Raw genomic sequence first — 24,300 nt, forward strand, 5'->3', positions numbered from 1 at the left:
TGAGGTCCCACTTTCCCTGACCCCTAGGGAGGGTCAAGCTTAGCATGCTCTCCTCCCTAGCCTCACAGGGGGTGGCTCCCCTGGGAAGTAGGGACAAATAGTCTGGATTTGTTGGATGGGATTGGTAGGAAAGTGTTGTCCAAAGCTTCAATGGAAACAGAACTTCCCCCACAGGATTGTTGCTGGATATTGAGGATTATGTTTCAATAATTCCTAAGGTGTGTCAGGAGAACCTTTTTGAGAGTCTCCTATCTATACTGCAACTGAGATCACCTCAGGAAAAGACAAATTATGTTAAAACACGGTTATACTGTGCTCATCAGCACCGTAGTGGTCTTTCTCTGCCTGTATGTGTCCAGAAAGAGGTTGTATTCTGCCCTCGCCCAGGAGTGACCAGACCTGAGTCTGTGTAGGATACAGAGAAATAAAAGGTGAAGGGAAATGTGGATGGGGTCAATTTAGGCAAACAAAACAGACTAACTGGTAAGATGAAAAGCGCATGGGTTAAGAGAAAAGGGGGTATGTTTGTAAAAGCAGGATTGCATGTGGAACGTTGATTGCATTGGCATTGGATCAAAAGGGAATATTTATCATAAACTGAGTAGGATATACAGTTTCATAATAACGAGTAAATTCAATTGATGGCAGGTTCTCCTACTCGGAGCTACATACTTTAGTCCATGCATGTGTGTGTGTGATGGAGCCAACATATGCTAAGGTTTACCATTAAAGCATCAACACTTGATTGACAATTAAAAATTGTAAGCATTTCCTGAACAATCTCCAGGAGGTTTAACTGGGGGAGAGCAGTGGAGAGAGAGTGGAGAGGAAGGAAGAAGTAAAATCGACCCTCAAAGAGCCAAACATGCATGGCCTCAAAGCGAGGGTGAGTTCACTGACAAGAGGAGTGTTACTACTCTAAAGTAAGGAATGTGGGAGAACCTGTTTTCTTGATATGAAAGGGGTTAAATGATTGAAGCAGACGGTAAAGAACGCTGTCCAAGCTTTAAATGTCCCAGTTATTTTTACCTACAAAGTATATACAAAAAATCGCACTCCACTTAAACTGCACACTTTGTGGCATCAATGTGACATCATCCTCGATGTCCCCCCAAAAACCTAGGAGGCCATATGGAATTCGGAGTAGTGTGAGTGAGCCGAAGGTAACCGGACCACATCAGTGGCTAGGGCCCTACCATTGAACTAATAAATCAGTGTTTTTCTCACCTGGTCTACCATGTGTCTATTCAAATCTCTCAACTAGACAGGCCCTACCACGGGAAACACCACAGCATCCATTCGCTGCAACCAACGTGTTCCAGGGCAAGGGTCTGCCTGCTCCAGTGCAACCCGCTGCACCCTACAGCACCTCACAGCACAGGTGAATCCTAACAAGTAGGGGTGCACCATACCCTAGCACCAGCTGCTGAACCGTAAGCAATTTGCTAGTGCCCAGTAGCGCAAATGGATGCTCAAAGCAGCCACGCCGACGTGAGTATGCCAGCAGGCCACTATTTGCCTGGCAACCACAAACACCCAAACAAGCAAAGTGAAGGAGATTGCTTTATTGCAGGAATGCTGTATATGCCACCTGGGCAGAGAAGCACATAGTATATAGAGAGGAAAGAAGCACTGAGACCCCACACTGTGATCTACCAAGGCTGTAGGTTGTATGCTGTTAAGTGGGAAGGTTTGCCATCACCAGGCCCAATCCACCCCTAATGCCAGCACTGGTGCTCATGACCACAGCAAGTTGTAAGCATGCAGTAGAGAGAATCAAGAGCACACAACTGTAAGGGCATGAAGTAACCTTTCCTCTTCACTCGACACCAGGGTGGGCAAAGATTTTGCCCTGAATCTGCACTTTTGGGCAGACTGGGAAGCCATCTCGCCACTTTCCACCATACAGTGTTCCTCCCCCAAGCTTCTTTCTGCCAATGCCAGGTGAGCCGCCCATTCCCTAGAAGAGGTAAAAAGAGGATTTTAACAATATCTGTAGGTGACATACAGTGGAACTTCTGTGTAGAAAGAATCAAGTCACTGTCTGGGCACAGCAGTGCAGGACCAATTTGAAAATCTACTGCTGTTAACTTTTGATGAAGCACAAGGAGACAAAGAATATGAGAGGTGCCTGGGAATGATAGGTGAGCATTACTATAAAGAAACAGGCATCATAGTTCAATGCTACTACTTTGGACAGAGAGACCACGAAGAGGGAGAAACTGTTGAACAATATATCACAGCATTGCATGACTTTGCTGCCACCCCAATTTTAGAACACAGCTGGAGGAGTGGCACAGGGACGAGTAAATGATCAAGTGAAGAGAGAGAAAAGTAAGGGAGGCATTGTGGTCCAAGAATGGCCCATATTGGGATAAAGTAGGACGGGTGGCAAAGAGTTCGAGAAGTGATTGCAAGGCAAGAAAGCCATGGAGCAAATGAGTACACATTCACGAGACCCAAACCAGGCAGTAACAGAAGGAATCTTTCTTTAATGCCAAAGAGGGAAGGGCGCATAAAGAGAGGAAGAGATATTTTAATTATCACGGCCCTTACCATCTTGCTAGCAGTGATGCATGGCCAGCAGCCAAGATGGTATGCTGGAGATGCAAGAGGAGGGATAGCATGCAAAACATTGTAAAGCGGCTAGCAGCACTAATATGCTAGAAGAACTATGTTAAGACATCATTGAAGCCATCTTCACAGCTGAGGACAGTGAGGAAAAATCAGGGAAAACAATTACAAGAATCTGTATCAATGGCAAGCTAATTGAAATGATTGTGAGTTCAGGTGCCAAGTCCACGTTGCTACCCAAGAGAATGTACAATGGTGTATTCAGAAAAAAAGAAACAACTCCGGGGAGTTGACACCAACCGTGTAGCCTATAAAGGAAAGCGCATTAAGCTGGTTGGGTAATTTCACATGGAGCAAGCTTTGAAAGACAGCTATGCTTATTGGAAAGTGTACAACTCCTGCAAAGGGAGCACTCCTCCCCTGAGTTGGGAGCACCAACCAAAATTAGGAATGAAGCTTGATCCCAACGCAGAAGAGCTGTCCATGTCGTGTGGGGACATATCTACAATGTAATCATGCTCATTCCACAGAATGTATGCAACATGCCTCTAACCACGAGGCAGGAGATGAAACCTGAGCTACTAGTCATGGAGAACCAAGGCATAATAGAGAGAATCAGGGCTTCAGAATGTGTTTTACCATCGGTGGTGGTTTGTAAACCCACTGGAAAATTAGGATTGTGTATTAAGGGCACACAACAGGTGCATTATACCAGACCGGCACCCTATTCCCAATATCGATTAGCCCCTGTCTGCCATCAACGATGAAAAATGTATCCATGCCCTGGATTTGTGAGCCACTCACCACCAAGTACGGTGACCTCAAGAAGTTAACAGCATTGATCACCCCAGAGGTTTTGCTTCAGTGCATCACAATGATCTTAGGCCTGATTTCTGGCCCAGCTGTTTTCCAGAGGATTATGTACCATCTCTTAAAAGCTGAGGAGAGCATATTGTCCTTTCAGGATGAAGTATTGATATATGGGAAGACTATGAATGAACACAACAAGAGACCGATGAAGGCCTTCATAGATGAAGCAGATTTGAAGCTAAGCAATGAGAAGCACAAACTTAACAGGAAAGAGATGAGTACCTAAGGCATATCATTTTGGAAAGAGCTCATTGGCCCTAAGGACTTATTTGAAACTGAAATGAGAACACCAGAGCCTAAGGACAAGGAACAACTCTTGTCTATCCCAGGAATGGCAGAGTGATATTCCAGGTTCACACAGCAAGCATGGAAAAGTTGGTGAAGAACAGCGTGAATGTTAACTGGGATGAGTCCTAGAAAAAATAATTTGTGTAAGTCAAAGAAGCGTTAAATAGCATTCCCTCGCTGAAAAAATGTAAGCTAGGTAGGAAAATAGAAATTTCTACCAGGCAATAAACATCTCAGAGCTGTTCTATGGAAGTGGTGGATGGACAAAAGCTGATGATAGCGTTCTTATCGTGGGTAATGACAAATGCGAAGGTAAACTACTTAGGAACTGTTAGCAATCTGATGGGCAATGGAAAAATTCAAACAATTTCATATATTGGGCACAAAGGTTTGTACCGACCATAAACCTTTGAAGTAAACATTGATGACAAAGGTTCTAGACAAATTGTCATGTCACATTCACAAATGGGTCAAGGCACTGCAATAATACGCTTTTGACATGGTGTATGTTCCAGGAGAAAAAATAAGTCAGCTGACTGATTCTAGATTCTGATGGACAGTGTAGAAGAGGATAAGAGACCCAGGCAAAGGCCAAGTAATTAGCAATAGAACGAGAGGCTGTCTCCAATAAGAGATGGGTGGATGCAATGCCAGTGGACAGTGCCTTAAGTAGGATTAGCATGACCTAGAAAGGAATTAATGTAATAAAAATGTGTTACAGGAGATAGGCTCAAGAGAATCAAGTGTGAGTTGCATGTGGAGTCAGAGTTGGTAATGAGATGTGAAGGAATCATACCGCCTGTAGGTGTCTGGGAATGTATTATCAGCTTGGCTCATGACGGGCATCAGGCCAACGCTCCAAAACCACACACATATAGGGTCAGGAGTGATTTTTGGTGACTTGGTTGGTGTTTACAAATTGAAAGACCATTAGGGGATGCATCACTTATGAGAATAGCGGGGAAGGCCTCAAGGCCCACTTGAGCCTATCAGCCTCATTACGACCTTGGTGTTAAGGGTTTAACGGTGCCGTAAAAGGTGTCGGCGCCGTTAAACCCTTAACGCCTCATTACGAGGTCCCTTTGCGGGACCCAACCTTAACGGCTGTTTTTTTCAGCCGTTAAAGTAGGGACCCGCAAAGGGACATTGGTGCTAATAATGGTACCGCAATTTGCAGTACCATTATTAGCGCCTTCCCCATTCCCATAGAGCCCTATGGGGCGAAAATGGGAATCGGGAAGGGCCATGGTTCAATGGGGAATTACCGCCCGCCAACCTTGGAATGGGGTGGTAATTCCCCATTGAACCATGGCGGACCCGTTACAACACCGGCACCAACCATGGTGCTAATAGCGCCATGGTTTAGCGCCGGTGTTGTAATGAGGGCCTATGACTTATGTTTTTTTCAAGACTCCATAGGGAAAGGGTAGGCATCAACATCACAAGGCCCATATTCATCAGTGGTACCAGCACTTACTACATTATGTTAATAGACCTCCTCTTGCCGTCGGTCGATGTTTCTGTCACCAGTGATATTTGCACTAGAGACATTATATCATTTGGTTAAATGGTTTTTAGAAGGGAGGCATATCCTTCAATTGTACTGACAGATAATGGGGCTCAGTTTTGAGCCCCAGAGAATCCTTGAGTGTTCATGGCATTGCCTGACAACGCAAATGTCCCTTCTCGAATACATGCTCTATTTCCCCCAGTGTCAACAAGAAAAAGGAAAAGGTTTTGTCACCTATCGCAACCCTTATGCAAGGTTCCTCCGCAGGATTAGGTGTGGCTGACAGGATTGGACACAACAAGTTTGTCTATGGGCTGTCCTATTGAGGGTACATAGATAGTCTCATCCCGGTAAAGGGGCTGTTCCCAACCATGGTGACCCCTCCCAACTTCCTGATCGCTATCGTTGCTACTGTGTACATGGGTTCTGGGGAGTGACGGTCCTGTATTTGCGCTAACTGTTGTGCCGCTTGTGAATATTGGGGTAGTGGTGCTGTCATGCGTGGTGCTGTCGTTTGGGGTGCTGTCATTTGGGGGGCTGTCATTGGTGTAGCCTGATGCTGGATCTGTACTGTATGTGGTACCTGTTGGTGGGTGTACTGCACCTGTCCTTGTTGGGCATAATAATCGTCCTGTCCTCCCTGGTAGCCCTGCTGCCCCTGTTCTCCCCACCCTTATTGCACCCCCGTAGTTCTGCATGCTCTAGAAATATGTCTTAGCTTGCCACAGGCCCAGCACTGGGGTGGTTCCCTCCTGTTCTCTGGGAACCCTTCTGTAAATTCTCCTGGCCCCTGTGTCAACTGTTGGTTGTAACCCCGAAATCCTCCTGAGTTTTGATGGGACTGGGGCCCAAAGCCATGCCCTCATTGGAATCCCCACTTCCGCAGTAATCCTGTTGGTATCCATCCCTACCCATGTACCCTCCTCCAATGGGCGGGGCATATTGTTGCATGGGGTGGTAATTTAGTTGTGGTTGGTGATGTGGCTGTGGTGTGGGGCTTGCGTCTGCTGTGTGGGGCTCGTTATCACCACCCCTTCCAGTGCATATTTTAACAATTTCTTTTGAACTAACTTCACCTCATCTGCCTTTCTCTCTTCAGCTTTTTGTTTAGCTTTCTCCTGCCATAGCCTGCAATTACGCACTATGGTGAGCTGTATTTCTGGCCATCCCTTCGCTTCCATCCCACCCAGTTTCTTCAAGCTTTTCTGCACCAGTTCTAGTAACCTCTGCACCAAGATGTGATAAAAGATTGCTATCGTCTTGCCGCCAAAGCTCTTGAATCTCTTGAATGTAGTCAACAGGATCTTCATCGTCACGCATCATGCGTAACGTAATTGCCCCTATATCTGACGTCTTGGGATATTGTGTCCGTAGTGCTTGCCATACTGCAGCTCTACAATTGGCAAATGGTGATCCGTCATGGGCTGTGTTTTGTATGGTCACCCCTGGGAACCCCGCCCTTTTCCAGGTGTCGTCAGATGCGTCACCCAGTATGGAGACCAGCAGTCCCTTGACGTCACCCACTGCTAGCCTGTGTCCTGCTGTCAGCGTCTCCATTTCATATATCCATTTACTAGCCCCCGCACTCAGTGCATTTGACGTTTTCCTTGTCTGTGTGTTTCCAGGGCACGTACTGTGGCCTTGTCCCTCCCCTCTCTAGCAGGGGCATCTGAGAGTATGCTGCTCTTTCATCCTCAATGTCTGTATATATGTCTTTAGGTTCTAGTGTAGGTGTCCGCTGTAGTTGGTTGTGTGCTCTAGACAGTCACCCTCTGGAGTGTGCTAGCATTGTTTCATCCCTCCTGCGCCCTGGAAGATCCCTTAGTCTTAATGTATGGTGTGGTGCACCCACCCCCAGTCGTAGTGTGTTGCATTTGTTTGTCTGGGCCTTGTCCTCCCTCCCTTTGGTCCTGTAACCTGCACTCCCATGACGTTCCTTCACCCGTCCTTGTGAGATAGAGTTTGCTGTGCCCCCTTCTCTCATCATCACTGTGGTTGTTGTCATTGTCAGACCCTTCTTCCATGTTGCTACAGAATCCTTTTGAAAGATTCAACTTTCGCATGATTCGGCTGGCGTTATTTTCTACATTAAGATCTATCTCTGTGAGATTACATTTGCTCTCCTCTTCTCACATCCCCAGGCGTGCTGCGCAATGTCCTGCCGAACCTTCCCTATGTATAGGCGTGCGGTCTGGTTCTTTCCGCCTCCTCTCATCCCGTCTTTTCCTATCCAGCTCCAACTGTAACTTCCTCAGCCTTCTCTCCTCACACCTACACGTTTCCTGCTGTAATAACTTCCTACTCCACTGTCCATCTCTTCCTCTTCCAACACTTTCCTCTTCTCTCCCACTCTTCCCTCTCCTTTTCCTTCCTTTCCCTTTTTATCTTCTCCTTTGGCTCCCCTTACATTATCCCCAACTTCCTCTCCCTTCTCTTCTCCCGTTCTTCCTGTTCCAATTTCTCTTCCCTAATCCATTCCCTGTCCTCGCCTTGCTTCTTTTTCCCATTGTTGCTGCTCCTCCTTCTCCGGAGCTGCTCTGTCACGACTTCCTTGTCCCAATTCCAAGCTTTCTATTTCTTTTGTTGCTCCTTCAGCTGCCCCTGTTGTCGTTCCCTTTCATTTTAGGCGTATCTGTGCGGCTATCCATTCCTGCGGCCCTATTCCTTTGAACTCTGTTTTCACGCCACAGTGCCTTCTCATTTTGTTCGGAGTTTCTGGAGGTCTGCCCTGTCCCTCGCTGTTGTTCGTCTTTGGTATAAGGTGGTAGTTTATACGTGGGGTTTGAATATCCCTCTGCTGCCCCTAGTTCTCTCAATGGATACATTCCCTGCTCATCATCTATGTCGTCGGATATGACACTAGGCGGGGCTGGTGGAGGTGCAGAAGGTTCAAGACCCTCCTCCTTTGCCTCTTGCTGGTTCATTATCCATACCCTTTCTCCTGCTCCCCTCCTGGAACACACGCCAGAGCTCGAATATGGCCATGCGGTTTTCTAATTTCTTCCCCTTGTATGTGCTCTGTAAGTGGGTCAGCAGCAATTGCAGCACGTCCTTGGAGAAGCTGCCGTTAGGTGGCAATGGGTTCAGGCTTTTCCCCTGAGTATCTTTTGACCACTGTATACTATATCTTACAATCTTGTTCTTTTACGGTGGCAGGGTTTTGCACAGATGTTGTATTTGTGTCACTCCCCCTACCATCTCGTTTTACATCAGGCACATTACGATATTTTACCTGACCTCTAATCAAGGGTTTCGATAATCCACTGTCAGATGGGGAAAGTTAAAATGCAATAGTTATCACCTTCAATTGCTGCGAGCCCCAGTGGCTCTGCACCTTACATGGCGTACTCCTCATACTTCACCAGTAGTGCCATTCTCCGGCACACCACCTCAATCCTGTGCATGCGCCTCACGCGCACTGCCACTCGTTCACCTCTCTACCAATTACAAGTCCACAATGCTAGCTCCTCACCTTCACAACACTCCATCCTATGCACCGACCTATGGGTGACGTCCCCAACTCAATTTCATACAGGTAAGTAGACAAGTTGTGCACACAAAGAACACTGACCCAATGCTCCAATACCACACAAAACCCCACAATTACCCCACAAAATGAAACCCCTACAGCTGTCTGTCCGCCTCTCCAGGGCAGAGTATGCTTATATTTCTTGTTACTAATTGCACCCGTTGCTTTGCCAAATGTGTGAAATGCCTCCCTATAGGAGACTTAACCAGATAGTGCAGCTTCCGCAATCTACTATAGCTCCAGCTAACCCTCACAGGGATACCGACATCTATTCTTCAAGCTAAAACAACTAATTCATAGGAATGCTTTATTTACATACTTCTATAGTCCAAGCCTGTCAAGTCTATAGTTCCGGTTTACCACCGGAACCTTTTACCTCAAAGACCGAACGTTCCCTAGACATAGAAAAGGGACTTCTACCTCCTCTCCAGTTCCCTACTTAACACGCACCTGCTACCAATACTCTTGGGCTATACACAAGGCTATACATTACAATAAACACCTCCATCCTCCTGCACATATAATGCCCACCCTCACACCTTTCGTTGCAGATTGTCTGGACCAATACTTAAGTTCCGTGCTTGTTGATACTGCTCAGCCGCTGGCCATCACCATCAACCGCCGGACTGCCTTGGACTCTTCACCAATCGCGGGTGGGATAATTTCCAAATAGCTCCCAACGGCCTTTCTCCGGTTAGCGCTTTTCCGGTTTTCTCGCAATTCCCATGAAGATCCTATGGCCTTTCAGGTCCGGCGGCGAAGGAGGCAGCTTCTGGCCGGGCTGAACCATCCCCTGCTACCAACGTTTTAGGGGAGAACTCCCAGGCAAGCAGGGCGGTTTGCTAGGAGTTCACGGACACCGAACTCATGGAAGGCCTAACTCCTTCCCAATCCCAAAAGGAATGCAAGTAGCAAGTTCAACTGAGGTTTATTACAGCCAACAAACCAACAGGGATCAGATGCTCGGAGCCAATTCCAGGCACAGCTCGAAGAACTCTGGCTCGCAGGCCAGTTTTGATAGAATATTACGTCACATAGAATATTACATCACACGCACATCAAACCCTGGGCCCTTCTCCAGAAACCTATATCCACCCTGGATAGGCCATTGAGTGGTAGTTCCCCTATAGTAGCCCCTATAGAAGTTAGTGTATTGGATGCAACTATGTCAGGTGTAAGCCCTGGACCATCCCTGAAAACTGTTACTTACGAATTGTCACAGTATATTGGCCCAATGATTGGTCGGTGGCCCCCCAGCTATCCACCCCTAGGGCCCTGAAGTGTGATTGGTCGAGAAGCGAGCCCACCAGGCCTGGGATTGAATCGTTTCTCATCTCGGAGTGTACCTGTTCAAGGTACCATGTGCAACTATGTGTCGGTGCCATAACTGTGTGTGAATTACTATTGCCATGGAAGCGCTCCTTTCCCTGTGTATAACATTGAATTGCTGTAACACCTTTGTTGCACATCACTGTCTTGGTCCATGCCACGGCTGCGCTTCCCAGCCACCAGTTCTTGGCTTGCTCTCAGCTCGGCCGGATCACGTGTTTGGAGACCATGGTTATGAGCTCTGCAGCTCTGAATTAGGTTGAATTTTATGGAGAATTGTGCACCTCTGTCATTGGTTTTACTCTAGTTCAGGGAAAGGGATGTCCCTTTGCAACAATGTGACCTTGGCAGTGGGTCCAGGTTTTGTGCTTACATGGCAGCTCAGACCTGCAGTGTTCAGCTTAGCTTCAGCTGTCTGAGACCATCGTGACCTACTGTGATTTCCTAAGCCATGGTCTAGCTTCTGCTATGTGCTTTCCATAATGTCCATAGGTTAGTACACTTATGGCTCTGTCAGGTCCCTTGTGTGCTCCTGTCATTCCATAGGGTTATTGCATATAAGCATCTGCAAGCGTGTACACAAGACTTTCTTTGCTTCTTGCGGTTTTTGCTTTGCTGCGATAAGCTAATGGCAAAATAATAAACGTGCAGTCAGTATGTTCATGTCACTGTCCTCTATCTCATAGAACTGTACGCATGTGTTCTTCGTGTATTTGGGTGTGTGGGTGTCCCGAATGTGTGGATGGCATGTGTGCTTCATGTCTGACGCTGGTACGTCGTGCGGTCCCTAACGACTTGCAGCATGCGCTTTAGTTGATTCTGTCCATATAGCTGTCTCTGGTCTCGTCTTGTGTGTCTTCATCCACTCTGGGTAATGTTCGCACTGCTCCCGAGCAGTAGGGTCGACTGAGAGGGTATTTCTCATGGTAGTTGTCCATCGCGGGTGCAGTGGGGATTGTGCAAGCTCGTACGATCGGCGGCCATATTGTCTTTGGTCCATCTTTCGGTTGGGGTGTCTTCTGGGACGGGGATATAGTTCGGCCCCCCTCTTCAGTTTAAATCAAGAGAGATGTGCCAATTCCACAGTAAGAATGCCAAAGAGCATTGTACGAGTTCTGTGTACCATCTGCAAAGCAGTAGGTTTGTGGAAAGATTCAACTGGGTTATTAATGGCAGCATCCAAGGGAATTTAATGTGTTGGAAAGACTGGAAGCAGGCAATCAGACAGGCAGTAGAGGTTTTACAGGCTCATTCACAATCCACGAGGAAGATAGGGAATGCATGCTATGGTTTAAGAGAACCACTAGAGTGGGCTACAACCAGTCAATGAGATGAGGATTAGGGGTAGCCAGTTGAACAATGAGAAGGTTTTAACCAGCGTAATGCAGTAAAGCGGCTCCAATGGCAGAGTGGGAGATATGGCCAGAATCAAACTGCTGCCATCTTGGAGAGGCCCTAATAGACTATGGGGTCAAGGCCCACCATAGTGTTTAGATTAATGCATGGGTATGTCAGGGTAGAGGATGACCGTGTGTGGAATGTGAATAGTGTCCAAGTACAGGGATCTGAGCAGCCCCATGATGAAACCTGGAAAGAATTTCCACCAGTGCTGCAGGTTGTAACAAGGGGCTTGGTGTGGGCTTGGGCAACCCCAGGGATTCTGAGAGTAGTAGGACTGACACCAAAAGACAATGCATAAAACCGCACTTGGTGATTATGCAGAGTAACCCTTTCTGTTACATTGCAAGTGGTACTCACCACCAGAGTGAGCATTTTTATTGATCTCCTTTTACTACGGTTTATGATCCTCCTTGCCACCTTTCAAAATTATAAAAGTTGGGAGCTGTGTGCCATACCATGCATCGGAGGTGTGGAAATGAGAAGACTTTTATCATGACTGATGGGGCCCGGTTTGTACTCACCTCGCCTGCCAAGAATCTCTTCAGGATTTTTGACTCTTGGTATGAAAGAAAAGGCATGCCGTTCGCAGGTTGTGTTTGCAGGGAGCAAGCCACTTCGGGGTATTTTTTGGTCTGGCCAGACGCTTGCAAGTGAAGATCACCATGCTTCAGTTTAAACAACATTAAATAACATTAACATAGGACCAGGCAATGGCAGTTTTTCAAGATCGCCATACTTTACCTTTTATGACACAAAGGATGATTGTAACATCAATCTGTCTTTTTAGAATGTTATTTAGCATGGTATGTATTGATGAGAAAAAAAACGTCATCTCCCTCCTTTACAACGAAACAAAATGACATGATGTACCCGCCAGAAGACACTCGGAGGCTTTTTTTCTGTATGGTCGCACTTATGAAGTGGGCAAGATGCCACAACTGATTCTGCAGACAGCTCTTTTTTTGCGCTCCCAGGATGAGTGCAGGAACACGTTGAAGATGAGTGGCCTTTGACACATGTGGTTCTTGGTGAACCTGTCTTTTTGCTCTATGTAAGAAATCATTCTTACACCTATTTGCTACTATTAGTATTATGATCATTTTTGATAAGGAACATTCGCTTTTGCGCAGTAAAAGACCTCGCCCGTCACCCCGAGTGTCAAAGGCTACTATTTTTACCTTGTGTCTCCTTACCTTGGGTGGGCTGTAGGACCTGTTTTATTATATAGAATCAGGTGGATATTGTGACATTACAGAGAATATTTGCCTCTTGGCTTCTCTGTGCAATTTTGTTTCAGTTCTGGAACATTATGTTAATAAGTTGACATTTTAATGATAGAAACAATGATGTGCACTTTCTGCCCCGCACCATCCACCACCAGCGTGACATACCATTGGTCCTTTATGTATGCTGATTTTCTTTTCTGTGCCCTGGAAAATTCAGTTCTCAATCATTTTCGAGGGGGGAATTAGAACCGTTTTATGGCCTTGTTGTGAAATGTCAGGAAGCAGGGTGTTGTCATGCTGATCATTGTTGGTACACCTCGAAAAAATGATGTCTGAGAACGCCTGTGCATTTAAAGCGTTACACTGCTGCTCACGTTTGTGGTCGATGTGTCGTCAAGAGAGCAGCAACACCAGAGCCCCCCTGTTTCCCCTGGTCGCCTAGCAACCAGGTGGTTGGCGACAGTGATGTCATTCCATTGTGATGTCAGCCAGGAAGTGCCAGTCCATGTGCTAACTGTCACAGGTGAGGTCACAGTGCCCGGCCCTGCCTGGCCTGAAAGGGAAATGGCAGCAGGCCTGGTGGAGAAGCCAGGGGCAGTTTTGAAAGATCACTGGCCCCCTGGCTGTGCAGCCCCCTCCTCCTAACAGCGGCCTGCCCCACCAAAGCACAGTGGGACTGCAGCAGGTACAGACGAAGCACTGTGCAAAACCCGCGCATGTAGGCAGTTATTGTCATGGCCCGAGAGAGAGAGCGAGAGCAACCTTTGAATGTGACTTTGTTTTTGTTTCTTGCAGATGAACCTCTGACCGCTCGCGTGCAGGTTAGAAAAGGAGACATTTTCTGCTCAGTAGCAATTGCTGCAAAGTGACATCTGAAAGCGAACCATCGGCCCAATGAGCAAATGAAAGGTGCTAAACTGACATTGTGTACCTGTTGAAAAAGAAGGGCGGCCGTGCAAAGCAACACCGAGGAAGCAGGCAAAGAGCATTTCATTTTTTATTAAAAGTAACTCGTGACAGCCGTGTTACAGTTAGCATTTTAATGGATGCTGTTGTGACGGAAAAGCTTGATGGACCCATGGAAGCGCCCCCCAGCGAGACTACGAATGGCTACACCAGACCCGCCCCGTCGGCCAGCGAGGAGGACAAAAACGTCAAGAACAAGCCCAAGGTAATAGCCAACGGCCTGCGGAAAGGCACCAAAAAGTACCCAGACTATGTCCAAATTTCTATGCCCGCCGAGTCCAGGAACAAGTTTCCCCTGGAGTGGTGGAAGACGGCAATCGCCTTCATTTATGCACTCTTGAACATGGTACTCACGACTGTCATGATCACGGTGGTGCACGAGAGGGTGCCCCCCAAGGAGCTCAGCCCTCCCCTGCCAGACAAGTTTTTTGATTACATTGATCGAGTCAAATGGGCGTTTTCTATATCGGAAATAAACGGCATGATACTTGTTGGCGTATGGCTGGCGCAGTGGCTGTTTCTCAGATACAAGTAAGTTATTGTTGTTTATTACACATGGATTTCGTGTGTGCTTCATTGCCACTCACTGTTTGTGCCTGACAGTCACGTTTAAAGTGCCTTCTGAGTGTGACATTATTTTCAGTGTTCTCTGAAGCGAAATAGTGTTCTTTTCCCATGGTGAAGGCCACCATGTAGGGGCCACATCTCTTTGCAAAGGCCTGCAGGTGAGTTGTGTGTTGCACACATTTTCATGGTGAATGCCTCATGCATACTGAATATTGTGGATGTTTTCCACCCCATGTTTGTCTACTTGATTCATAATTAAGGATGGTACTTTTGGTACTTGTTAGCACAGCCTAGTTATCTTACTTGGAAGTTGAGATAGTGTGGGAGACATTTGTGCCTCTCACATTTTGATCACGCCACACTTCTAACAGTTGAATTCACATATTAAAACTCATATCACACCGCCCGCTCTCTCTACAGACATCCTCCTGGGATATTTTACTTAAGATTAGGAACTTTTCAAGTCTTCAGTCAACAGTCACTGCCCTCTGCCAGGATGGCCTCTAGGGGCTCTTCTCTCCTTAATGCAATCTATCTTGGCATATGAAATACCCAATGCAATGGTGCCATGGGCGGTCTGTGTGTGCAAGTTGGTTCTTTCCAAAGTGCTTCTAAAATTGTGAATACCCTTGCTTTATTGCATCCCATTTGTCATATTTGCCAACCACAGATGTACTTCCTTGTCGAATATTCCTCCTGAGGACGATAATGCATTGCTAGTATAGGTAGGTGCACTCAATCCCTCTTTTTCAGTCTCCCTCTCCCCACTGTCTTTTCAATGTGTTCCTCTTTCCCTCTTAGTAGGTCTCTCACTCTTCGCCCCATCTCTGTCTCATTTCTCGCCTTGTCTCCACAAAATTCTCTTTGAATTTAAGTGTTATGGATGTTAATTAAATGTCTCGTTTAAATAAATAATTTCAAATTCACAACATTCACATCTATATGATCTGTAGGGTAAATTCCCATCACAACTACATTTTACTATGGCCAAATTTGTAATATGTTGATTTTGGCTTTGTCTGTAAACATCTTGCAAAAACATTTTTGATGATTTAGGATTGGATTTCTCAGAGCTGAGTGGGGCGTTATTGGGAGATAATGCCCCAGCAGAGTATAAAACCCAAATATCACAGTGTTTATTAAGCGGTGAACACCCCATAGTTGATTATTTTCGAATTGGTACCCTCCAGAATTGGAGGTGATTTCCGGCAAATTAAAATTGAATAATAAACTGTGTGCTTTTTGTTGGGCATCAAGGATAGCAATGCAACACTGCCATTGAGATGTCGCAGAGAAAGCTGCGATGACATACAACTGTCCCAAACAAGTTGTAATGGATCAGAGGTGTTATTGTTTGACTTTAATAGACCAATACTGTTTGTTTTTACTAGAATGGACTATTCTGATAAATAGAGACATACATATACCAATGTACCACATTCATAAGTCAACATGACTAGGATCAGCAGCCCAAATTGGGAAAAATAGTATGCACAGCACAGTGTGAACAAGCAGGGCAAACATGGGAAACAAGAGTAGAACTTCAAGGACAAGCGTCTGCTGAATGAGGTAAGTATAGGCGCAAAGGGCTCAAAACATGGGATTGGGATAAGGGTCTACATTGAGATAAAGAAACTCCAGAACTACACAGTGTAGTTATTTGCAAGTACAACATTACTTCTGGCTTTTGATGTCTTGGTTTTTTACACTCATGCTGGAAGCATCAATGCTTAGCATTCACAATTTCTGGTATCAGCAGTGCTACACGAAAAGTAAAGTAAAAAAAAAAACATCATGGGTCCAATTTACCTGGAGACGAAGAAGCAGAATGTAAGGGGCAAAGTGGACCTCTCATTCTGAGCAGGCGTTACCCTGCATAAACTCCCCCCAGTTCACATAGAAGACTTGCTTGCAGTAGAAGGGGCTAGCTGAAATGCACAAGGGAACCAAAACTCACCCATATAGTTGCTCCCAACGATCTACTTTGGTGGATTGCCTCCATTCAGCCTTTGTCCCATTTGGATAAAGGGTGCGGATTTGCTTTGGTCTACCTATGTGTTTCATTGGAGAAGACATATAGGAAGGCATCTATCTGCAATTTTCTGTGTGCCTGGGCTACGATAGGGAAGATGTGTTTTGGTGGAAGCAGCTGCATGTGCTGCCACTAGCCAGAGAGCATCCAGCGATTGACACTGGCATGCAACATCTCTCATGGCATGTCCCCATAACCAAATTCTACAGGTGGGCAGACTTTGTCTATAGGGTCACATACTAAATGCACTTAATGTCACATAACCTGATCTAAGTGATTACATTTGGTGTTTGCACTTTCAATTTGCACTGCGATCATTTGAAGCTTCTGCTTTCAACTATGCTTTCATCAATTATAGCACACTGTCATCTAGTGGTGAAGTTGTTTGCTTGCAAACATTTTGCACAGACATCCTAAGCATTTATACATATGGATGATTATACCTATAACAAGTTATGATATTTTTCACAATTAACAAATATTGTCTGTCTCCAGAGTAACTGAAGCTAATATCACAGATCCTGCATCATGTCTGTTTGTACTTTCAACTACACATCTATCAAAGTTTCTATTTTCAACTATGCTTTAGCAGTTGAACAGCTTTGCCATCTAGGAGTGTGTGCTTGAAGGCATTTATCAGAGACATCCTGGATGGATAGTAATATGATGCAATGCAAAGAAACCATTGCAGAGAGTTAGCAGTAAACGGACTAATTTGTAATTGTGATGTAAACCAAAATATGATAATAATAAAGTATTTCTTATATAGCGCTGCACACCCATAGGTCTCAGAGTGCTCAAATAACTGAAGACACTATTATCCCACAAAGTGGTACTCAATTTATCGACCTTGGAAGGATCAAAGGCTAAGTTGACCCTGCTGGAACTCAAACCTGCCACAGCAGGCTGGACACAGATATCAGGGGCGAGCGCTTAGTTCGCTGTGCAACCTGTCCGGCTACCAAAATTAAGGAGTCTTTGAAAATGGAAGAGACATCAAGTTAGGTACAGATAGCTCATCCAATCTTTATCATTTGTGTGTGATGATTCTTATTGTAGGCCTGGATTTATTGCAGAAGAAGCAGAACTCCAAAGATACAAACATGTCTAGATGACAGCAAACATAGAAAAACGTGACATTTCCTCTAAAGCAATAAGCCAAAAAGCGTATGTGATCATGGAACAAAATGATGATGGGTTATGCCGGCATGCCGGGATTGGCTGTGATGCGATATGTCAAAAAACAGCATAATATAACCACCAGACCTCACCAGCTCTCTTCATTGATACTCTTAGGTTTGTCTGTTCTTCGAAGTATGTCCCCTATTTCCTGTGCCAAGTGGAAACATTATCAATTGGTAGATCCCTTGAGTTTGACATCGAAATCTGCAATATTGAAGTCATTGGTTGTAACATAAGAGAACATGTTATGCTATGATAAACGCATTTTACCAAATACCTGTTGGCAACGTCTCACAATCACAAGCTTCGCTTACCTTTACTGCACTTCCCACTACCAATTTTTGATTCATATTTCAAGAAAAACTTGGTTTGTTGCCATCTCAGTTCACTAAGAAATCATATATGTTCTAAACACCGTTTCCAACTCGGGAGAAAATGTAACTACAACCAATTGTGTGACATGGAACTGCAGGTTCACAGGTGTAAAACTAACCTTGCATTTTAGGGGACTGAACCATTGGCTATGTGTGGGGTGTCAGAAAAAAACATGAACATTACAATAGATACAACCATGTCCAGGTTAGCAATATGTCTGTGGTATAATTGAACATTTACATTTTGTCAGCTGTAATCATAAACCCTATATCATGACTTCAACCCATGTGCTAAGAATCTACTATCTTTCAGTATTTAGATGTGAGCAAAATAACAAACCCACACATGGCATATAATACAACACCATCCATGGTAAAAAAAAAAAGTTAGTGACATAGGAGGTAATTACGACCTCTGCGGTAGGGGTTTAACGGGGCCGGTAGAGCTGCCGGCCCCGTTAAACCACTACCGCCTCATTACGAGGTCCGCTCGCGGGACTCAGTAAGGACGCCTGGTAAAAACCAAGCGCCCTTAGCGGGTCCCGCGTGCTGGCCAGCATGCTAGCAACGGGCCCGTCATTGACGGGCCTGTTGTTAGCATGCTCCCCATTCCCATAGAGCCCTTTGGGGGCTGAAATGGGCATAGGGATGTACCGGGTCTGGGTTCCCTGAATGGGGAAATACCGGGCCCTCCAAGGTTGGAATGGCCCGGTAATTCCCCATTCAGGGAACCCGGTACACGGAATGGGGGTAGCCATGCCGCAAATAGCGGCATGGCTACCTCCAAGGTCATAATGACCTTCATAGATTTCAAAGTTCACTAAAGTGGCCTATAGACTTAAGGTCAAAATGTAGCCCTATTCTTAGAGTTTAGTTACTATCAATGTATGTTTTTAAGTTATTTTCCAGTAAAACAATATTGAGGACCATCAGAGATTTATTTCGATGAAGTACTCTCCCACCTGTGCACATGTATCAGAATGTTAGTGTAGATTTTCTATGTGTACAGTGCATGTTCTTTGGCATTTCTTGAAGTGTTTAACATATGCAAAGTTGATTTGAAATTGAACAGTCCTTCAATGTGTATTGTTTCTGCAGTGCTTCGATGGTCTGCCATGTGCATATGTTTTGGCATGTTTTCATTTCTTCAGTAGGGTTGTCTCCTGATTTGTGTCTGAACATGTAGCAATGGGAGTTTGCAATTAGCACCTGGGCCACATTGGTCGACTGCTGGCTGGTGATTCTCTGTGAGTTTATGTGTCATGCATCAGGCATGGAAGCATTGGATCCGATGGCGACTCTCCTAATATGGCTGCTAGAGGTCCATCTTAACGGTCTATGCCTTTCCAATATGGCCGCTTGTCTATAAGTAGGTGTTAGGAATGATTTCATAACTGTATGTAATTGTCCCTCCATTTGGCAACCCCCAAACTTTTTGCTGCTGTTTTACACCCTGATCTAGACTTTGCCAGAAAAGCGCAGCCTTCCGCCGCACTCCTCTGGGCTTTCGCTCAATTCTTATGGGGAAACTGACATGCCCTTAAGACAGTCAGTACTGGGAGACTTTGTTTCCCTTAGTCCTTTCCTCATTTTGCAGCTTTTGTGCAGCATGTAACTTACATTACCGCACTCTTGGGTCTCTAGTCATTCCAAAGGCCCTAGAAACTCTCACTGGTCTTATTATGAATGGTGCAGGTATGTCACGGACAGGTCTGGTGGCAGCTATCGTATTCTTTTGTGTTTTGAACCCTTTTTTGCCATGTTATCCACTCTTACCGCGTTTGGCACGAATAGGTGGCCTGGCTCCCAAAATGCAACGAGGTTCTTTGTCCCGTCCGCTGACCGTCTTGCCCCTTCACCTTCCCCCAGGTCGAGCCGACCCGGGGCAGTCCTTATTTGGTCATGCACTTTCCCGCGAAACCCCAAAGCTTTCGCGGGCTTCTGCATGCCTTGTGTGTGCCTCCAGGATGTGGGCTGGGATGTCTGTTCCCAATACACATCCTGGGTGCCAGAGAGTCTGGAGTGTCCTGAATGCCTGGGACCACCATGGTCCGTGATAGGTCCACATATGGTGTGAGTGTTTGTGAACAGATCTCCCATTGGGTCCTCTCCGTTTTGGCACAAAGGGAACTTTGGATAAGAGGAGGCTGAAAACACCACTACCATGTCGATCTCCTGAGTTCACACCGAACAAGGGATAAGGAGCCAAGTATTCTGCAACAAGAAGCTGAGTCGAGGAATCACTGGTGACCTGCTGAAGGTTTGGCACCCTGAGCCGCTGTCGTCCTGCGAGACCTCTCTGCATCTGATCATCCGAGAAGGTCTGCGAAGGCGCTTCGACCCATTGGAATAGTGGGATCAACTATTCTTGGCACCTTCATCAAACCCTGCAAACCTCTTCGGAAGTGTCCTTGGGCCAACCAGTGGGCTGACCAGCTTACGCAGGATGTCTTGCTCTGTCACAGCCGCCGTTTCTGGGAAGCCCTCGAAACTTGGTTTACTGCTTGCTCTGCGTCCACGGCACCCTCACACTGAATTTCGTACACTTGGCATTCCCAGGACTGAAGTGAGACGAGTGTGCCCGGACCAGAGTAAACGTGGTTGCTGTGTTGCCATGCTGGGGTAACAACCTGTGCACGTCCACTGCATTTGGGACACCCTCAACCCTGAATCCTGCTACGCAGAATCTACACGGTGTCCAGACGTCCTGATCATCGCAGTGTGAACTGAACTGGAGAAGTCTGGGTCTGCGTGCGTCGGGGACCGGTGAGTAGTCCATACCCCAACCAGTGGCCCCTCGCCCAGGAGCCTGTTTCTTTTCTACCGCTGTTGCAAAATAGCGACTCTATCCCGCACTCTCATCCTGCCTCTGCCCACAAGTGGAGGCCTTGCTTGAGTAGTGGGGACTTGTTCTGCATCGCTTCATTCACCTTCCTGAACTGCCTGATATCCTTGAAGAGGCCCTCTTTTGTCCATTGGCACCAGCGCGTGCAGGTACTTTTGAGCATAAGGTTCCTCTCTTCGTAGGGCTCGGACTTCCTCCTAGTTAGGTGTATTTCGGATGTCGAACTGGGCCTAATGATTACTTGCACTGCCTGTTTTCCTCCCCATCTAGGTGGTCTACATATTACATGCTCCTAACTCCTTAGACCCCTCGGTCTTGTATATGTATTGTATTGATTGTGATGTGTTGGTTTACTTTAGTATTATTGTGATTCTTTGCTATGCTCGATGTTACAAAGGCCTTGTAATAAATGTGTCTATATTTTTAATATAACACCTGTCTGGAGTAATTTGTAAGTGTCCTTCCTTTGTGTGCTCATTGCGGTCTTTCAGTCACCCTCACCCCTCTTGAGACTTAGTCTTGACCGCCGCCATCGCTACCCTGATTGGTCTGGCTGGCTTGTCCAGAGGTTACCCTGTTCCAAGAAACTAGGCTGGCCTTCTGAACCTCTGCCCCTCCAGGTCCGAGTTCAGAAATCCATCTTAACAGTAGGTCCTTTCTCTAATGCCGGCGCGTTGTATAGTCTTTGATTCTAGCGCCGGTAGTCTCTGAGTACTTCCCAGACTTTTGCCTTCCTGCGTGTTTTTCCCCTTGCCTGATTTCTTTTTGTTCCAAGTTTTTTTCTGTGATCTTTTCTGTCCCACCATATTCGGATTCATCTCTTAGAAGGTACGTTTGGCGTGCTTCGATCTATCTCTTTTCACAACCTGGACTGTTCCTTTCATCCTTCTTGGTGTCTAGCCCCCGTACTTTTTCTATTTCCTTTCTTCTATTTGCTTCTCATTATTTTTCTCACTCTCTTTTATGCTATTCGTTACTTACTACTAATTCCTTTAACCCCGCTCTGATTCTGTCCGAACACTTGACTCTACCCGCCCCCTTCGGCTTGTTCGCGTCACTTCATTTTTACATCTCGATCTGATTATTCCGCTATTCTTACCTTGTCTCTGCCTTGCTTGCGGCTCCACCTTTATTTACCTTGCTTGCTCCCCACCTTCTAGCTCTCTCATAATTTCCCTTCTCGCTGTAGTAGTAGTCTGCAGCCTCCTCCTGTCCTCGTTCAGCCTTCCGTTTTGGAGTCACGTCTCAATTCCAATTAAGCTCCAGTTCCATAGCAAGAACCCTTCCACTACTAATCTACGTAGTTATTGATATTCGTACTACTTCAAACACTCCAGAGAGAACTGTACTCACTATATAAATCATCAGCCATTCGAAAGGAATCTCTGGGTGCCTTCTTCGTGCCAAGACTTGAAATCCAGGGTTTTTTCTGCTACGGCTTTTTCCCTGATCTAGGGGCTTGCTCCTTGGCCTTCCCCTGAACCAGGCTTTCTTCCTGGGAAGACACAGGTGAGGAGGAGTGGGGTGAAAGTTCGTCCAGTCTTGACATTATGAGATTATACTTGTAGAAATAATGGCGAGAAGCTAGTTGTACTGTTGTTGCATTACCCTAGGAGCTGAGCAGATGTGGTAGTGGATTGCTTAGCTGTTTATTCACAGATTTCTTTGTGCGGCTGTCTTATATATTTCTTTTATTAGTTCATCTTTTCTTTTAAAGATGGCATCACGTTTTAATATTTGTGTAGGCGTTTTTCTTCTGCAAGACAGGGATTTTTTCCCTACAAGTCTGCCTTAAATCTTCAATCATCTTCTCACCCGAGCAGATCCCCATTCAAGTTTTCTAGATCGGGCAGTCACTCTTTTTTCAGAGTTTTCACCTCTGTAACGAGCTCCTCCTCGACTACATTTGAAACACCTTTTAAAACATGTTTATTTACAGATTAGGTGTTGTCACGTGCATACTGTGCTGCACTCTGAAGTCTGAAGATATAGTTTATGTTGTGAGTGTTTAATGGTAAAGAAGAGATGGTAAACAAGAGATACAAAATGTTGACAATGAGGAGCCTGAAGCAGCCCAGAACCCGGGTGACGAAGGCGAGAGCAGCATGTGCCTTGGCTCACTTTGTGCCCACTACAGCCGTGATTGACGAGACTTGCTTTGCATCATGCTGGCAATAAAAGACACAAATGTGGCTGACCTAAGCATAATTTTCCGCAGCTGCGTTGATCCCGAGCAGTGCACTCAAAGATTCATAAATATTGAGCACCTGCTGCCCTCACACCTCCTAAAAATGATTTGACCCTGCGTAGCTCCAGGCACCTAAATCCATACTGCCACCAGTGCTGTACAGATGCTTGCTGCTCTTGGCATACCGATTTAGTTTCACTTCGCTATGAATAGCACCAGAAGTGGTTCTGCCACCAGTATGGCATACGCGCCCTACCCAAAGCAGGTGTCAGGTTCTTCATGAACGGATATAAATAAAATACACTCACCTTCACAAGTCTGAATGCACCGTAAATGACTAGCCTGGCACTGCTACACATGCTGCAATCTTAATATGGGTGGCAGCTCTTTGGTAGTTTACAACACTGTTAGACTACTGGCCCAACCTTATCTGACATCAGAGGAACACAAGTCCATCCCCAGTGCAGCAACATACAGTGCCCCTTACAAATATGGAAACATTGCTGTGCCCTTTTCTTCCCTGGCTGCACAAAGGTTTTGGTGTTCTAGTCCCACGAAAGGTTTTTAAAAGATCTTAATAATATTTGAAATTTATCCTCCTTCCCCAACATGAGAGACATGTCTGGGCAAAACATTACTGATCCAACCTCTTAGCAATGGCAGGCGATCCACAAGTTAAATGGAGTGTCTGGAAGGACTGTTTAGGTTAATAATAGATGTGGAGGGGTTATGGGGCGAATGTGGGGGTATCCCCTGCATATATTTGCAGCAAAATCAATAAAAGGATGAGATGAAATCTCTCTCGACTCATTGTTTTCGATGAAATCACATAGAACCGTGTTTTAAAACGTTTATCAGAACTGACTCTGGAACAAGACGATGAGGGGAGGACGTTGAACTTTTAAATTGCTATAGAAAATGTATAAAGGAACTGGATCTACATCATAGTCCCAAAGTTGATGTTTTTCTGGAACAATGCTATTCTAGTACACATGAACACAAAGAAGGTGAAACGGGAACAATGTGTCACTGCTCTCAGTGAACTGCCAGTGACTTGTAATTTCAAGGCTGATCACAATGAGTGCATCCATGAAGAAGCCTAGTTAAAGGACAGGTTTGTTCCCTCTACACCCCCAGACTCTGCAACTACCTCCCCGTCAATACCAGACTCACCCTCTCACTTCTACATTTCAGAAAGAAGCTCAAGACCCTCCTCCTCAAGGAATGGCTCCTCCCTAACACCTAGGTTCACATATTTTCCACCTCTTACATCACCTGACTGAGCAATCTGCTGCCCCATGTTTCCTCTCCTGGTCGTTTGTTGATACCTTTCTGCCAAATTATCCTATGCTCGCCCCCATTGTTAGCTCGCTGCTCCCTTGTATTGATTCCTTGCAATCTGCTTCCTTCTCCTGTGCT

General features: G+C 45.8%; 1 protein-coding gene across 3 annotated transcripts in view; it reads left to right on the forward strand.

Moving 5' to 3' along the window:
* The window catches only part of SGMS2 (sphingomyelin synthase 2), a 448,152-nt gene that overhangs the window by 228,504 nt on the left and 195,348 nt on the right, over nt 1–24,300 (forward strand). The window contains exons 1-2 of one of the 3 annotated variants that reach the window (XM_069630860.1): nt 13,228–13,412; nt 13,523–14,224. The exons of 1 other annotated variant lie outside the window; for it this stretch is intronic. In XM_069630860.1, the coding sequence (XP_069486961.1) occupies nt 13,770–14,224 (455 nt within the window). In that variant the 5' untranslated portion in view covers nt 13,228–13,412; nt 13,523–13,769. Of the gene's footprint in view, nt 1–13,227; nt 13,413–13,522; nt 14,225–24,300 lie in introns of those variants that run through there. One more of the 3 variants, XM_069630859.1, reaches the window with a different exon arrangement.

The sequence above is a fragment of the Ambystoma mexicanum genome, chromosome 6q (genome assembly GCF_040938575.1).
Source record: "Ambystoma mexicanum isolate Mex_15411 chromosome 6q, UKY_AmexF1_1, whole genome shotgun sequence".
In the NCBI taxonomy this organism is placed as follows: domain Eukaryota; kingdom Metazoa; phylum Chordata; class Amphibia; order Caudata; family Ambystomatidae; genus Ambystoma; species Ambystoma mexicanum.